This window comes from Myodes glareolus, chromosome 10, assembly GCF_982192425.1.
Source record: "Myodes glareolus chromosome 10, mMyoGla1.1, whole genome shotgun sequence".
NCBI classification, from domain to species: domain Eukaryota; kingdom Metazoa; phylum Chordata; class Mammalia; order Rodentia; family Cricetidae; genus Myodes; species Myodes glareolus.
Window position 1 is genome coordinate 8,556,730 of NC_142035.1, and position 18,423 is coordinate 8,575,152.

General features: G+C 45.7%; 1 protein-coding gene across 10 annotated transcripts in view; it reads left to right on the forward strand.

The window, feature by feature from the left end:
- Bcas1 (brain enriched myelin associated protein 1) overlaps nt 1-18,423 on the forward strand; it is an 83,230-nt gene that overhangs the window by 10,233 nt on the left and 54,574 nt on the right. For all 10 annotated transcript variants that reach the window (XM_085696962.2, XM_085696963.2, XM_048441184.3 and 7 more), the window contains one exon: nt 12,357-12,931. In XM_085696962.2, coding sequence (XP_085553088.2) covers nt 12,357-12,931 — 575 coding nt within the window. The remainder of the gene's footprint in view (nt 1-12,356; nt 12,932-18,423) is intronic.

Sequence of the window (18,423 nt, forward strand, 5' to 3'; positions counted from 1 at the left end):
GGAGGGGAGGCCAACTACAGGCAACGTAGTCTGCAGCGCCAACCTTTGTCACTGGCTACCCCCGATGAGTCTATCTTTTATAAAAAAAAAATTAATTTTATTTTATATGCATTTGTGTGAGGGTGTCAGATACCCTAGAACTGGAATTACAGACAGGTGTAAGTTGCTGGAAACTGAACCCAGGTCCTCTGGAATAGCCAGGGCTCTGAACCGCTGAGCCACCTCCCCAGCCTGGATGAATCAATCTTACCTGGCCAGATCTTCCCTCTTGGGTATTTATTCCCAAAACTTCACAGATCTTTGGGGAAAATGAAAACGCCCCATTTCTCTCTTTCTTTGAATCTATTCTAGTGAATTTATCCTCTTTAAAAGGAAAAAGTGTCTGTCCTCACAGCTGAGGGATGGCAGACCCCAACACGTGACTGATCTGCCAGAGTGTGTCATTTCTCAGAAGCTGATACCTGTCTCTGTCACACATGGCTAAGGCATTTCTTAGAATTAATATCTTCTTTTCCATCCCTCGTCAGTTGTCCTTAAAGGAGGAACTGTCTAGTTTTGTATCTTTAAATACATGTGTGTATCTAGACATACACAGATGGGATCAGTTTAGTGAAGGGAAAATTCAAGACTCAAGTAAAAAAGGTTTCTGCTGATAAGACAATGAGTGAGAATTTGCCAGTTTTGATCCTTAAGGAATTCTCCCCAGACAATGCCCCAAATCACAGCCGCCTGACAGTGGAAAAATTACTGGGCCTGGGCAGAAGCTAATCTATGTATTCTCTTGGCAGCTGCCATTCCCAACTGCTCTGTGTTTGCTTTGGGTTTTGCTGTTGTTGTGGCTCATTTTGACCTTGAAGTCACAATTCCCCTATGTTACCCTACAGTAGCTGGGGTTATAGGCTTTAACACAGTGCCAAGCGACTACTATAATTTTAAAAATGCTTGAATGAGTTGGATAAAATTCTGGTAGGAGATTGGGGCTCAGTCAGTAAAGTACCAGGGACCTGAGCTGATCCCCAATATCCACGTTTGTTTTTATTTTTTTTTGTTTATTTTTTTTAAGGCTGGCATGGTGTCATGTACTTATAATCCCAGTACTGGGAAGGTGGAGAGACAGGTCCCTGGGGCTCACTGGCCAGTCAGCCAAGCCTACTCAGCAAGGGAGATCTTGTCTCAAAATAGCACAATAGGTAATGCTAGGGAAATGATACCCCAGGCTATCCTCTAGTTTACATGCACGTGCACACCTGTATGCATGCATGCATGTACACACCCACATGCATGCATGCACACGCATACCCTTATGCATGCACCACCTCACATACACCTGGATACATGTGAGTATGCACACAGGACTAATCAATTAATTTAAATTTTAGAAGCTCCTGAGAGCAAAGGGTTTCTTATCATCTGGTATAACATATCAGAACTCTGCACACACAACATACTCAAGGCCTAGACCAGCACAGCTTCTCCAACCTCCTGGGAGATTCTGATGCCGTGGGAAGGAAGGTGAGGATGGCCAAGGAGCAGTTTGAGGCTCTGTGAGGCATAGGAGCTGCAAGGAGCTAGAAATGAGTCCTGTCTTCACAGCCCCATGTGTGACCCTGGGAGGAGGTCAGTAAGAGATCTGAGGTGCTTCAGGGACAGCCTGAGGTTAGGGTTTTCATTTAGGATCCCCCAACTCAAGACATCTGCAACAGTATTCTGGCCAAACACACTACACTGCAGAACCTGTCATTACATTTGACTCACTACTTCAAACTTCTTAGAAGATTGTTTTCAGAAAATTGTAACTCATCCTAATTATGACCGTTATCATCACTATAATCATCAACCATTACCAGCAGCAGCAGCCACTGTCATCATCAACCATCATTATCATAATCATCATCACCACCGTTATCAGCCAACATCATCACCATCATCATCGTCATCATAAGAATCACCATTATCAATATTTCTTTCTTCTGCTTTGAGTCCTGTATCTCTTTTCTACACCCCTCTTTTCCTTTCATTTTCTTTTTCATTATCTGTACTTTTTTTTTGCTTTTTCTTCTTTTCATGTATATATAACATACATGTTTGCATGTATGTTGGCACGTGTGTGTGTGTGCACATGCGCACATGCATGTGGAGGCTCAGGGTTGATGTCAGCAATCATCCTTCATTTCTCTTCTATGTTATTCTTCAAGGCAGGGTCTCTCAAACCCTGACCTCACCCATATGGCTAGTATGGTTAGCCATCTTGCTCTGGAGACCCCGGGTCTCTACCATCCAAGGCTGGGACTGAGTTACAGGCAGGCTGCCATGCTCACCCAGCACTTATGTGGGTTCTCAGGACCTGCATCAAGTCCTCTTGCTTTCAGTCAAGTGCTTTTGAATCCCGAAACCTCTCTGTACATTTTAGCGGCATAAGGTTAGTGACTCTAGTTCATAGACACAGTAGACATTTCGAACAGTGTATGTAACAAGGTCAAGATTGTGTTGGTAGATGATGTCTCCATTCTAATTTCATGGATTATTGGACCCCATCCCAGATCCCCTTCAAAGTGCCTGGAGTTCACCTAGGTCATGGCAGGCATCTGAACAGCATAGCTCTCCTCTAAGGTAAATAGTGTTCCACTGCACAAAGGCCTTGTTTTCTTGATTCATTCACAAGTGAACGGACATTTTGGTGGTGGTTATTTAAAACTCTATTGCTTATAGATAGCATATCCCTGTGCATTTATGAGCTCAGTTTTGAGTAGATACAGATTTCGATTCTCTTGGACATTCTATCTAGGAACAGAACTGGGGGTCATAGGTTGGCTCAATGTCCACCCTTCTGAGGACTTTGTCACCGCTTTCCAAAGCAACTGCCCAGTAATGTACATAGATTCCAGTTGCTCAGCGTTCTCACCCAGCTGGCTGCTGGCTACCTTTCTGTTACAGCCATCCCAGTGGGTGCAGAGCAAAGCTGCGCTCTCTTTTAGACTGCATTCCCTCAGTGACAATGATACTAAGCATCTTCGGATGTCCCCGGTGACTGTTTGCTTATCTATGTTTGGAACAGTGCCGCCATCCTAACCTGACGGCTTTCCTACCTCCTGCTCCCCTGGGTCCCTTGCCTCCTACTATCTGCTCAGTGATTTTCCTAGAATCCCAGATTAACACTAGTTAGCCTTCAGCCGTTTCCTGTGTGCCAAGAACTTGACTTTTTACCGGACCTCCATCTCCAGAGCCCACCCTAACAGCTGTGTGCACAAGGAGAGCGAGGCGCCACCTTTTGTCAAGCTACTTAACAGTTAAAATATGCTCAACATAGCACCTGATCAGCTTCCCTCAACAACAGGTAAGGGGGGCATTTCCGGTTGGCCAGGAGACATCTTCAGTTGGTGAGGGGGACATTTCTGGTTCACCTGCTGCTCTGAATCTCCAGACTGTTTCTGGAAAGCAATCTGGCACCATCTTTTTTTTTTTTTAATTGCATATTCATTGGTTTGGGGGGCAGCAACTCTACATTTGCTCTTGTAGTTTACAGAAGAAGGAAAAACGTTGGCTTCGGATTGTTAAACACGATGTTTACTCTGGAATTGTTAGTAGGGGAGATGAAAGAAACAATATGGAAACTACTGGAATGTTCGTGGAACAGACAATAGCTTACACAGCTTTTGCAGCATTGATATTAAGAAATATTATGTGATGTCTAAAAAAGAGAGAAGACAGATTTGGATATTTTGGCTATGAGGGACAACATTTTTATATAAAAATCATTAAATAAAAATTAAAAATATGTCTAATATAGAGTTGGAAAGATAGCTCAGTTGTAAAGTGCTTGTGTTGCAAGAGCGTTAGCATCTGGGTTTGATACCCAGAAAACTTTATTTAAAAAAAAAAAAACGGGTATGGTGGTGTATCACTTTAACCCCAGCACTCAAGAGCCAAAGGCAGGTAGATCTCTGTGAGTTCAAGTCTAATCTGGTCTACACAGCCAGTTCTAGGCTCACCAGAGCTAAACAGTGAGACCCTGTCTTTAAAAGCAAACCAAATCCTGGAGTAGGGGCATATTTGTAATCCTAGCATGCTGGAGACAGAAACGGCTGGTCCCTGTGGCTCAATGGCCAGGGCAACAATACCTGACATTGTCCTCTTCTGACCTCCATACCCACTCACAATGACAAATGCAACCACCATATACAAATATGCAGAATTCTTGAGAAGACACATTCAGGCTGCAGATATTGGTTGCGAAAAGGATGGAAGGCAGGTAGAAAGGAAAAAGACTAAGAGAGAGGGGTCAGTTTGGGGAATAAAGGCACGTCAAATGCATACTATCACTGATTTAAGAAGGAAAACCAAACAAAGCCCCACAAGACCAGCTCAAACATCCACTGCATTTGCTCCTGTTGGAACAATTGACTTTGCATCTGAAGTAACCCTGCATATTCCACATTTTCGCAAAGCATATGAGCATTGGAAGACGCTGGGGAAAGACAAGAGTGAAAAGTGGTTTCGCTGCCATCTCGTCCTCTGAAACTGAAAGTCACTCTTGAAAATGTCCTCTGGGCAGCACGGGGTTAACAGTGCTTTCGGATCGGTGACGTCACTCACTGTCCAGGCAAATCAAGCTGATAATCAAGACTCCATTCCCAAGTCCAAAAGCCCTCTCTGTTATTTGTGCTAGGATTTCCTGCCAAGACATCCTGGCTCTTCAGAACTGAGATGAGAAGCCTGAAATGTGATCGCTAGTGAAATTTCCAAATCTACCATCTTCCTCCAAGCCGTAAGCATCGCTCCCACGAAGCCTGACTCTGACACTTCAGAACAACAAATGCATCAGCCTGGGACTGGAAACCGCAGTTGTTTGAAGTGTCATTTGACTCTTGCAATGCGACCCGCAGAGGGTCATTTTTGCATACTCTCAGAGGTCCTCAACATCGCTTTTCTTCTCCCAAGGGCTTCCCATAGACCTTTGATATTTAAATAGAATTCTCTTTTGAAGAAATCAGCAGCTCCTTCCCTCCCTCTGCAATGAACTGCTTTGCCCTGTGTCTGCGTTTGGATCCTGACACGATAGCTCTATGTCTGATCCATGTGTTTTATCCATGTTGGCCCATAATTCTACAAACTCCCGCAGCAGCTGCAGGATTTGTACCAGCGCCCCTTCGAGATTACTGAGCATCCTATGTCCACTCTGTGGCTTAGCCTGAGAGATCAGAATATCCGTGTGTGAGACAGGGTTGCATAGGACGTGATGTTGGAGGTGCGGCAGAGATGGTAAAGTGCTTGCCTTGGGAACAGGAGGACCTGTGTTTGGGTCCCCAGCGCTTACATCACAGAACACAAAAAGCCCAGCCGCACATCTAGAATCCCAGTGGTTGAGACAGGAGGATCTCTGTGACTTGGGGAGCCATCAGTCAAGCCAAACCAGTCTGCTCCAGGTTCAGTGAGAGACCTGCCTCAGACAGTAAGAAAATGAGGTGGAATGATCGACAAAGTCAATTGAAGTTGACCTCTGGCCTCCATATGCAGGTGCACACACATTTGCATGTACCCCCGACACATGTGCCCTTGTACACACACCACATACACAAAAGTGAGGTTCTGGGGGGGGAACTAGCACATGAATCAACAGAATAGGAATTCAGAAATGAACGCTTCATTGGGAGAGCTAAGATGAGTAGCCTCAGCTTTCCCTTGGAAAACTTCTAGAACCAGGACAGTAAATCTCGGAATCAGAGGAGCCTGTCCCCAGCAGCCCTTTACAGGGTGGCTGTTCTGCTGCAACCATCAGCTTCTTCCTCTGAGGGTATGCAAGGCTTCACCCAGGGCTTGACTCTGACTTACCTGTGTCACCTGACTTAGCCCTACCACCGGGTACTCCTAAAGACACCTGGGATTGTAATTAGACATCCTAAGACTGTTCACATGGGGCTCATAGACAGTGCAGAAGAAACAAGGCATTTCCAAAGTTCCAAAGTTATTTTACGGAGGACATACTCTAGGACCCCTACCCCCAGTGGTTGCCTAAAACACTTGACAGTACTAAGTTTGGGGCAGACTAAGTTGTTTTTTTATCCATATATACCTGTGGTGGTGTTTGCAGTCCAGCAAGACGGCAGAGCAGGTGAAAGCGCTTGTCACTGTGCTGATGACCTAGGTGCAAAGCCTCGATCTCACGTGGTGGAGGGAGAGTCCTTTGGGGTGTTCTCTGACCTCTACACATGTGTCATGGCACCTGACCTCATCCCCACATCCATAATAAACAAGTAGCCCCCCCAAAACCAGAAGAAAAATCCAAACCAACAGATGTACAAACCGTGACACAGAAATACAAAACACTGTTTAAAAAGAAAGAAAAGAAAGAAAGAAAGAAAGAAAGAAAGAAAGAAAGAAAGAAAGAAAAAGAGAAAGAAAAGAAAGGCAACAGAACCTCTACAAATGCCAGAACTCCCAACTCCCAAACTCAAGGCTCTGACTCGGGTATAATGCCAGGAAGATTTCAAAAGTTTTCTTTTAAAATGATTAATGACCTGAAACTGCACACAAAGAAGCCACTGAATTCAATCAAGGACCAGGAGAGGGAAATCAACTACACAGAGGGACAGTTAGCAAAATGGATGAAAAAACCAGCAATATGAGAGAAAAAGTCAGCAGCATAGGAAAACAAGCAGCAAAGGAGATGAAACTTTAAAAAATTAAATAGATATGTTGGAAGTAAAAAAAATGATGGATCATATTTAAGAAAATAAATAAATACCCACACACAGTGGAAAGAATCCTCAATAGAGTCCACCAAGCAGAAGAAAGAAATGCAGAGGTAGAGAATAAGGTTAGTGATCACCTTAAGTGTAAATGGTCTCTATCCAGGAAGAGACAGGCTGGGTTACACAGCTAGAACCACCTGTGTATTGTCTCCAAGAAAGACACTGTACAGCAGGACAGTGGGGGCACGCACCTTTAATTCCAGCACTTGGAAGGCAGAGGTAGAGGCAGATGGATCTCTGTGAATTCCAGGTCAGCCTGGTCTATAGAGAGAGTTCCAGGACAGTCAGGGCTATGAAAAGAAACCCTGTCTCAAAAAAACAATAGAAAGGAAGGAAAGAAAGAAGGAAGGAAGGAAGGGAAAAAGGAAAGAAGGAAGGTGACAGAGATTTCAGTCCTGCAGCCGTTCAGTCCCACAAAACACACAGAGGCCTACATTAACTATAAACTGGTTGAATTTTAACTTCTTACTAACTCTTTCTTACATCTTTAATTAGCCCATAATTCTTGTCTGTGTTATCTCATCTTCCTCTTGGTCTGGGTAACAACTGCAGACTTAGCCTTTCCTCTTCCCAGAATTCTCCTGTTCTGGTCGCCCCACCTATACTTCCTGCCTGACTACTGGCCAATCAGCATTCTATTAAACTAATACAAGTGACAAATCATTAAAGCATACAAGACCATGGTCCCACAGTACTCCCCCCATTTTTTTTCCAAAACAAGAATTCTGAATCTAATCTCCTTTGCATAGCTTTCTTCCAGACCATTATCCATAACAACTTGAAACCAACACTCTAAACAAAGACCAACATCCATAATCTATTTTTTAGGAATGTGAATGTAGTTTTTCAGGCTACTTCCTGCTAATTGGGGGTGCTGATAATCTTACAGGAACCTAAAGAAAATTTTGAATTATGGTCAAATGGAATATTCTGTGAGGTTTGATCATCTCAGCCAACAGTCTTAAGGCTGTTCTGGATGTAAAACTCAAACATCTGGGCCATCTGCTCCTATTGGAGATTTCTCAGGGGGTCTTCCTTAATCAAACCTGATTTTTATTACCCCAGAATGAATCCACAACCTCTTATTTCCTGTGAAAACAAAATAAAACCTCTTCTCCAAAGTAACATATCTTTTGACTATATATTTTGAAGTCAAGACATTTTCAAAGTATATATGTTGGATTAATCCAGCAGCATTTATAATCATAAGTCTTTTAGCAGCTGTTGCTCCTTCTTCAGCATTCTAGCAATTCAAAGACAACACAATAACACACAGTATCCAGACTCTTTGTGTGTTTTCCATCTTTACATGGCTTTATTTTAAACTTTATTTTTTTTTCTTTTTAATTTTTAATTTTTGGTTTTTTGAGATAGGGTTTCTCTGTGTATCTTTGGCTGTCCTGGAACACTCACTCTGTAGATCAGGCTGTCCTTGAACTCACAGAGATTTGCTGCCTCTGCCTCCCAGGTGCTGGGATTAAAGGTGTGTGTCACCACGCCTACTTCTCTCTCTCTCTCTCTCTCTCTCTCTCTCTCTCTCTCTCTCTCAGAACTTTATACTTTTTTTCTCTCGATCCGACATATATTTTTAAACACACTTAAACCGTTTAGAGGGTTTTTTTTTTTTGTCTTAGTATATCTTTACTGTATATCTTGTTTTGTTTGACACACGAGTCTTTAATTTGCTAAACAATATGTCTAGGATGAAAGCTGTGGCTTTGACGGCTGGATCCACCCCATCCTTAGCTTTCTGAGAGTCTAGCCTCATGGTGGAGGTACTGGCGGGGCCCATGTTCATTGTCACAACTCTATGGAGTTTTAAGGTCCCTGCCACCACCAAGAAGCATGCTGTCACTACTCATAAACACCATTTAAGTGTTTGCTGGTGGGTCCTCTTAAAAGAGCTGCAAGGTTTTTGCAGCTAAAGCTGAGTCAGGAAGCCTATCTTAAATGAGACATGTTTGCCTCTAGCAAACAGAGCCCACCTGAGAAAATGCCGCTATCAAGAAGCCGTGCTGAACTCTGTTCTTTTTTGATCTAGAATTACTTCCCAAGTTCTCTCAGGTTTTATGTGGATGGAGTTGTCCACATTGGTGCCATTATAGGAAGGAAAAAGAAAGACGCTGTGCTGGCAAAGGGCTCCCCACAAGCTGAGAGGCAAAGGATGAAAAATAATCTATACAGCAAACGAGAACCAGACAAATGAGCTTCCATCTATTATCTGGTATCTGTTAAAGAGGACTCTAAACCAAACATAGTCAGAAGAGGTTTTAAAAGACCATATTAGTAAAAAAGACAAGTCAATTCACCAAGAAGATATAATATACATGCACCAATTTCATAAAACAAACACTAGTGATCACGAGAGTTTGGACCCCTAAGATGAACTTGGGGAGGGGTGGGTGTCACTGAACCCCTAAGATGGACTTGGGGAGGGGGAGGGGTCACTCACTAGACCTCTTTATTTGTTCTTCTTCCCAATGTGAAATGTTGACTACATCTCCTTTCTCTGCTTTTTGATATTTGTGGGCTTTTCATTCACCTGTTGAGATGGGTGGCCAAGCCCCACTTGTCAAGGCTTCCAGAGCCCAGGCTCTCCCTAAAACTCCACTAACAGAAAGAACTACCCAGCCTACAGTGCAGAGCTTCAGCTGTTATGAAGAGAGCCAATCAGAGCTCTCCAAGTTCGGCCAAGCCACCGAGTAGCTTTACCTGATCTCTGGCAAGGTCCCTTGTTTCTTTCGGCTGTTGACTCTACATGTGTTGTGTTGACTCTACATGTGTTGTGTTGTGTCCTATTTGGTATTGAACCTTTCAAAGCAAAATACTGGCTTTATTTATTATTATTATTATTATTATTATTATTATTATTATGCCATGGAGAGTGTTGTCTTGTGTTATTTTCACCTTTTGGCTCCTTTGATTGCCAGCTAGGACATGAAGCAGGGAAGCCAGTCCATGCACTCAGGGGTTTGCAAAAGCCTCCCCTTGCCTTCAGTCCCAGGCTCTCCTTTCTGTGAACAGTTTCCTCTCCCTCCAGACCAGACCCACAATCCATTTTGCTCCTTCTGACAAGTTAAAGGCCTCCTTGCTCCTTTGGTCCCTGCTCTGCTTGCTTCTCTCTCCTCTCCCTCTCTCTTTCCCTCCCTCCTGCAGTGCCTTTGCCTCCGGTACCTGGAGTGCCTGGAGCACAGGAGGACATTGAAAAAGAGCTCGGTACCTGGAGTGCCTGGAGCACAGGAGGACATTGAAAAAGAGCTCGCCTGGTTAGCTAATGCATTGATGGCCTGGGGACCTCCTCGTGAGCCTCCCTCTGTCTCATCAGCTGACTGGGGGCCTTCTCGTGAGCCTCCCTCAGTCTGTCACTGACCTGTCTTATGCCACTTCTCTGTCTTCTGTGTACTAAGAGGTCACTGAGTCACGCAGAAAGAAGACTCTCCTCAGCTTCCTGATTCCAGACACTGTAAGATACTAGAATCTGGCAGAGCCGCTGTGAATGAATGTATGCGTGTCTGGGCATGTGTTTATCATTCCATGTTAACGTGTAATGGAAATATAATGAAGAACTCTCCGATCGTTTCCCCACCACCCCTTTATCTTGCCCCTTGGCTTCTTGCAAACATACCAGGACATGTCTGTCTAAGTGTATACTGAAGAAAATGCAGTGCTGGCAAGGGTGGAGAGATGCCTTCAACAGCATCATTACCATAGAATCTGCAGTCATTAAGTCCCTGCTGGGGGGGTGAGGGGCAGCAGCCTGGACCCGGGTGAGATGAGCTTCTCCACAAGTATCGCAACGGGCGGTCCACAGAGCTAACCATGCTCCCACTTGTTTTATGTCTTTTAGTCTATTTCCTGTGTGTATGTGTGTGCAGTCACACATGCTTGTGTGTATGCAGTGTTCATGTGGGTTCGGGTGCACGTGTGCACATGGATGTGTGAGGTGGAGGCCAGGGGACAACCTCAAGCATTGCTCTTCAGGGGCTATAACAGTCTCTTTCTTTCTGAGACAGGGATTTTCACTGTCTAATCAGCCTGGAACTCACCAATCAGGCTAGACTGGCTGGTCCCTGTGTCCCAGGGATTCCTTTGTCTTCACCTCCCAAGGGTTGGAATACCACACCCAGCTTTTTCTACCTGGGTTGTGGCAGCAGGGACACCACACACTGCCAGAGACAGGTCCTCAGGTCCTAATGTTTGTGAGGCAAGTCCTTGACTGAATGAACCACCTCCTTAGGCCAACATCGCCATTTTATAAATAAGGAAAATTCAAGCTGGTTAGGGATTTTCCCAGAATCTCAAAGCTTGTAGAAAAAGATCTTTAGAATCAAATAAGATTCTAAAATTCTTCCCCACTGCCTTCTTACCAAGGGGCCTTGAAAAGCAGGCAATTCAGTTGGTTCAAGGCAGGAAGGGTGGCTGTTTGGGAGTGCAGCTCCCGGGAGATTTGGAAAGCTGCCTCCTACACACCCAGAATGCGTGAGCTCAACACGTTGGTAGCCGTCCCGACCTTCCTGGATGCACCTGCTCTTCATGACTACGCAGTGTCGACCTGAGTACTACTGTTTAATCGATCCCAGGGTCTACACTAATAGATGGCTTACATTGAGACAGAGAGAACACGAACTCGGGAGTTGGTTTCCGCTCTCGCTGGAGACCAGAGGGAAGGTGGCTGGAGCTCTGTCACCAGGGACCAGAGGGACGGTCCCTTCAGCAGGGTAGCAGTACTCTCCCTCATCAACAGTGGCAGCAGCCAAGGTTCATGACGTGTACTGAGCAGTGAGCGTATTCCAGCCGTGCTTCCGTACACTTTAACATACTAACTAGTGTCATTTCCTGAGACAAGGGTGAGGGCAGGCTACTGCTTCTTCATGTTTACCAGAGAGTAAAGCAGAGAAAAATTAAATGGCTTGGAGTCAAAAAGGGTTTTGTTGTTGTTGTTGTTGTTGTTGCTGCTGTTGTTGTTTATTTGTTCGTTTTCTAGACAAGGTCTCACTGTGTTGCTCTGATTGGCCTGGGACTCACAGACATCTGCCTGCATCTGCCTGCATAATGCTGGGACTAAGGGGCTCCCTGCTAGAGGCAGTCCTCAAATGGGAGGGGACATTTATAAGACATGTTTGATGACCACAGCCATGGGGTGTGGGAGGCATTGAAGGGGCTGGGACCAATGGAAGAGCTAGGCAGATACACAGGACAGGGTCCCATGATAAAGAAAGGCCCAGGCCAGACGTCTAGAGTGTGGAGGGGTTGAAGGACCAACCTCCCAGCTCCTGAACCCAAACTCTAACCTACTGTGATTTCCTACTGGAAAATCTTAACACTTCTCTGGGTTCCAGGGAGATACACGGTGACAGCAGACGTTGGGTCTCACTCATATGGTGCCCGGCAGGTAGTGCCTTCTCAGGCACGGGCTTTTCTACCTCATCAGCCTCTGGGTTCTCTCTCCTGGGAAGAGTAGGATCAGAAGATGCCCATGGGGCTAGCAGCAGAGGACAAGGCCTTCTGTCTGCGGAGAAGACTTTGTGTATTAAAAGCTGGAGTCCATCATTCACCCTTGAATTTCCCGGCTTGATGAATGCCCTCTGTTTATGTTTGTGTTTACAGTCGATTTGGGAATAAGCATCTCCAAGGATAATGTGGCTGCTTCTTCCCCCAAGACAATGGAGGCCCAAGCTGTGGCCGATGCCAGCGGAAAGAATCTTGGGAGAGAAGCCAAGCCCGCAGCACCAGCTGCTAGATCGCGTTTTTTCTTGACACTCTCTCGGCCTGTACCAGGACGTCCCGGGGACCAAGGCACGGATTCATCGGCTGCATCGGGCAGGCTTGATGTCAGCCCCGGCACAGCGCCGGCGAACAAAGACCCAAGTGAGCACGGAGCACTTCCGGTGGCAGCTGCAACCGAGCCGGCTGCGGATAAAAGGCCAGGGTGCACTGAGGCCAAGCAGCAGGCCTTCCCTGCCACCTGTCCGCCCGCACCTTCACCACCTGAATCCCAGGCAGAAAGCCCCTCCAAGCCCAAAGACTTCAGCTTTTTCGACCGATTGTTTAAACTGGACAGGGGAAGAGAAAGTACACCAGTCGACAGCCAGCCCGAAGAAGCCAAGGAGGTGAGGGACCAAGACCAGGCTGCGGAGACTCCTGCTTTGCCAGGGAATCCCCATGGTGTCCTTGCTGGGGAGGTAAGTGTGTGAAAGCTTACCTACTTCCTCTCCAATGGGTGCTTCTGTGGGGGGACACTGACCGCATGAGACTACTACGCATGTCACCCCATGGTCTCCGAGGTCCTAGACAAGGTAAGTTTAGCTTCTTCTCTGTGTTTGTGTAGGCAGAACATCCAAAGAGCTAAGTATCTGTAACCTCTGTTTTATGGAAAAAAAGAGGTGGCAGGTGACGTCCAGAGAGATAAACCTGGCCTCCTTATCCAAGCCTGGGGGTACGGGGCCATGTTCATGAGCCCAGACAGAAAGGTACCTAGAGTAACGGAAATTACTTCTAACAAGCTTAAGTACCAGGCTGGGGGTGCTCTACATCCCCGTGTGAGTGCTCGCCTGGCGTATTTGAAGCCCTGGATTTGATCTCCAGTCCTGGATACACCAGGTATGGAGACTCAGGCTCTTAATCCCATCGCTTGGGAGGTGGAAGCAAGAAAATCTGACATTCAAGGTCATCCTTGGCTACTTAAAGCCAGCCTGAGATACATAAGGCCGCGTCTCAAAAACAAAAAACAAACAAACAAACCCCCAAAGAATTAATTATGCCATGACTATAAGACTCCAGACAAAATGTCCGGGCAGTTGAAGTTGAAAAAAAAAAAAAAACCAATTAGACCAACGCATTGATGCCTCTTGCTAGCAACACTCTCACTGCGCCCACAGATTTGGACTCAGGGTTTATTTTCAAATGCCCTGCCACGCGTCCACTCCCAAACAACTGTACTAGTTTGACAGTTCATTGAGCAGCGTGCAGGAGGGGTCTGGACTCGCTGCGGCGTCAGCCTTGCTGCAGAAAGCGCCTCGCCATGTGCACAAGCCAAGAGCCCTGCGCTGCTCCTCTGAGGGCTATGAGCTGGTCACCCATATCCGTGATTCACAATGGAGGGCAACTGTTCATCCCCATCGCCCGGGTAGAGAAGCTCTGGCTGGGTTTGCACCGTTGCTCGTGGGCTCCGAGAGCCACTCAGGGGTGGTGGCTTTGGAACAGCCCTAGGTTTATAAGGTGTAGGGATTCGAAGCCAGGCCGTCACCAGAGTGAGGGAAAAAAAATCAAGCTATTCGTAAGGAGATAGAGAAGAACTGCGCTCTACCCGTTGTGCCTGGCGGCCTAGTGACTGGACCAAATCCCCCTCAATTAAACAAATCAAACCAGCATCCGCCAGCCAGATCTTGAAGGTGTTCAGACACAAACCCCAGGCATACTCAGTCCACCCTGACTCTCTTGATGGCCAACGGTTTTGAGGTGGTGCTTTGTGAAATTGGCCTCCTCTGTTGGGCTGGGACGAGGGACACCCTCCCACACGGCAGCTGGACTTAGTTGTGGTTCCCAGGTGAGATTGGCTTCGAGATGTGATCTGTGGGGGCGACACAGCAAGTGTGGAGGAGTCCGGCCCAGGGGGGTTGAGGTTGAAATCATCTTTCAGAGCAAGTCCGCCCCCAATTACAAGCATACTTTCTTTCCTGGAGAAAAGACCTCTCCTACTTATATTTGCCAAGGAACTGTGTGTGGCTAATTGCGTTACACTTCAAATTTGCATTTTTGGGGGGTTGGCGATATCGCTGAAATCGGAAATATTGAGTGTCCATTGTGTACTTTGCTCATGTAAAGTATTTTTATTGCAAAGTATAAGATAACCATTTCTCCTTCAGCCCACAAGCGCAGATATTTGAATACATATATGTACAAAGTTTTTTAAGAATTGAACGGCAAAAAAAAAAAATTCCGTAGCCTTCTAATTTGTACAGATTTCTTATCTGGTCCCTGTGGCCTACTTCTGTGTTTTGAGGAAAACCAATTTGTTTTTTTTTTAAGTGTAGTGAGAAAATACAGCCCTCAGAAAATAACACGAATAAAACGTCCCAATTAATTCCATTCTCGCAGCTAGTACCACCACAACGCAAAGTTAAACACTGGATTAAACACTGGATTCAGAATTCTTAGGGTGAATTATGCGCTGGGTTCTGCCATGTCAGCTTTCCCTCCCCGGCTCCCATCCCCCACAGTTCTGTGCCTCCACCCCCCACTGTCACCACATGCTGGGTTTGGAATTCCAGCCACTGACCCACCGAGTCCTGAATTAGGGCCGAGATAACCAGCCCCCATCTCATCCTGGGGGAGGGGAGGGGAACACACAAATCTGTGTTTTCGGAATGACAATCTCATTTGTGTGCCTTATAAAACTACATTCAGACCATAGCATAATTAAAACAAGGCCAGAATTCACACACAAATGGAGCATTTACCCCAGAGGCCAAAGAAAAGATAAATTATAGACCTGAAAGTCTGACTGAGCTGTGATTCACACGGACCAACTGGTTGGCAGGGACGTGGCTTTCTTACCCTCTCTCTCCCCAGCTGAACCGAGCTTCCAAGATAAACATTTAATAGATTTCCTCGCACGTGCACAAAATGATCCTATGATGGAAATCAGGCCTTCCTGGTTATAAAAGGAAACACTGGGTTTCTGTTTCCCCCGTGGTCCTTCCAGGGCTATCTTTGTGGTGGTGGTGGGGGGGGGGGGGTGCCAGGGTGAGTGACGGGTGCCAGGGACGAGACCTTAAGATCTCAAAATGCTTCTCTTTGCTTTTAAATGTATTCAAGTTCTGTACTGATTATTTAAACACGACCCTTGTACAAGAGAAAGTTGTTTGGCTTCCCTAGTCCTAGTGTCTCATCTAATGAGTTTCCTTGACCCTCTCCCAAGTTTCTCATTGTTACATTTATTTATTTATTCTGTGTCCACGCATGCACATAGGTCAGAGGACAACCTGTGGGAATGATTTTCTCTTCCCATCTCATGGGGTCCCTGAATCAATCACTGGTCGTCAGGTTTGGCAGCAAGCATCTTTATTCGCTGATCCATCTCCTCAGTCCTCGTAGATTTTCTTAAGGGATGGCTTCAGTCACTGGGGCCCCACATCTGAAGAGCGAGCGAGCTTGCTGTTTTTGCTTCCTGCTCTCCTTTCGTACAGCAAGGCCCTCAGAAGCGCTCACCAAGCTCTGAAATGAGAAAGAAGCTGGATGTGATGGTGCCTGTCTGTAATCCCAGCACTTGAGAGGCAGAGAGGCAGAAGACTGGGATGTTCAAGGTTATCCTCTGCTAGGCAGTGAGCGAGAGGCCAGCCTCAGCTGCACAAGATCCTGTCTCAAAAAAGCAACACAAACAAACAACCACAAAGGAAACAGCGAATGAGTGAGCAATCAGCTCCTGAGGGTCTAAGCTGTAGGTGGATTGGGGTTGGGAATAGAAGAGTGGCCATTAAAATGGATGGGAGGGCAATGCGGAAAGTGTTATCTCAAATGACAAGGAAAAGAGTGTATGTGGGGGGGGGTACGCGCGCGTGTACGTGTGTGTATGCGTGCATGTGTGTGTATGTGCTTGCTTTCTTTCTTTCTTTCTTTCTTTCTTTCTTTCTTTCTTTCTTTCTTTCTTTCTTTCTTTCTTTCCACAACACCAAACAGTGCTTAGAGAGTCTACTGCCCTATTTCGGCAGCACTGAAAACCCTTCACACTGTTGGGAAAGTTTGTTAAGCCCACAAACTATCTGTTATGAACAGTGGGTTATGAGTTTGTATTAGTCTGAGTCTGTTATTAATGCTGAGGTTTTACCCCACTAATAACTGTGAATTCAGTTATCAGTCTAGAGGGACGCAGGTGGCAGAGGTGCCCCCTGCAAGCCCGCGTTGCCCTCTCCCCTGTTAACATGTGTGTCCTCCACACCTTGCCAACCGCAAAACTCATATTCCATTTCATGCCCTAAGTAAGAGTGAGCTCACGCATGTGTCCCTAGGTGCAGCCCCAAAGTAATTACTAATGCCAAAAACAAAAGCCGAAAGCTAGGGTTGTAACTCCGCTGGCAAAGTGTCTGTCTAGTGTGCCTGAGACCCCGGGTTCCAGTCCCAGCATTGCGTAAACTAGGCATGGTGGCCCAAGCCGGGAAGCCCAGCATCAGGAAGATGGAAGGTAGGAGGATCCGAAATTCACAGTTGTCCTCTGCTATACAGTGAGTTTGGGTCCAGCCTGGACTGCATGAGACCCTGTTCCAAAACAAAAACACAAGCAAGAACATTCCACTAAACTAAAAATCTCTGTTCACTTGTCTGTGCTGATGGGAATGAAGCTAATAAACCGCTAGCCTTCGGGTCAAGAAGAGCCACTGAGACACAGGAAGGAAGGGAGGGAGGGAGGAGGAAGGAGACTCTTGGGACAGGAAGCAAGGGGGAACCATTGGCCTTCTTCGATGCTTTTTCTACCCCCTCCATCACCAGTTAGTCACAAACAATCAGTATGGTTAATAGAAGAATTACGTTCCCCAGTGAGCCCATGGCTTTGGGTGATGTAAATCCAGTGTCTGGAGCCCTTGATCGACTTCTCTGGGGAGACACAGACAGCTTTACACAAGCTAAGGTTTGTCTGCAGAGGAACAAAGACGGATGGTCGTTTTCAGTGTGGCACCTCCGCAATGCCTCAGTTACTGGGCTCAATTAGAAAAAGCAAATAAAGTTGGCAGAATTGCCTCTTTCTTCCCCCATAGAGGAAGGCAGAGGGAAAGTAAGAATTCTTAGATCTCTTTCAGAAAACATGGCAGAGGATATGTATGTATGTATCATGTATGTACATACATACGTATGTACATATATACATATATCATTCTGTTTTACATATGTATTTTTCCTGCTTGATTATCTGTGTGCCATATGCATGCAGTGTCCTCAGTGGCCCGAAGGGGGCGTCAGAACCCCTATAGTGGGAATTACAGAGGAGATATCTGTGAACCACTGCGTGGGTGCTATACTTGCCTTAATAGCAACAAATGCTTCTAACTGCAGAGCCATCTCTCCAGCTCTTAGGGTTTTATATTTTCAGGTTAATTTTATTTCCTTTCAAAGTCTGGTCGACATGGATCTCTATGTAGCTTGTTTCCATCCTGTATGGTGACAACACACACTTAAGCTATTTTTTTCCAAGCACACTCACCTTTAGAGTTAAATTTATTTTCTGAGGCATTTAGCATCATTTTATCCACAAGATTATTTATTTGCTTTTTATTTATCGCAGTGCTGGGAATGGGAACAGGGCTTTGTGGATGCTGGATAAACACTCTTCCAATTGAGTGTTTGATTTTTCCAATCCCCAGTACCGGGATTTTTTTTTCAATTCTAGGGTCCTTTGCAAGAAAAGTTCAGAGTGAGAAAAACCCACTATATCTTAATTCTCCGCCAGCCTCTGCATGCACCAACTCTTCCACAGAGAAAAATAGAATGAAAAATACTGAAATTATTAGTAGTGATTTCTTTTCCATGATGGCTTAATGAACGTAGTTTTCCTATTTGTTTCTTTATATTTTCCATTATTTTTAGGCTGTTTGTTTTAATTTGGGGAGGGAGATTGAGACAGAGTATTGTAATATAACCTAAATTGGCTCCAAGCTCGAGGCAATCCTCCTGCTTCAGCCTC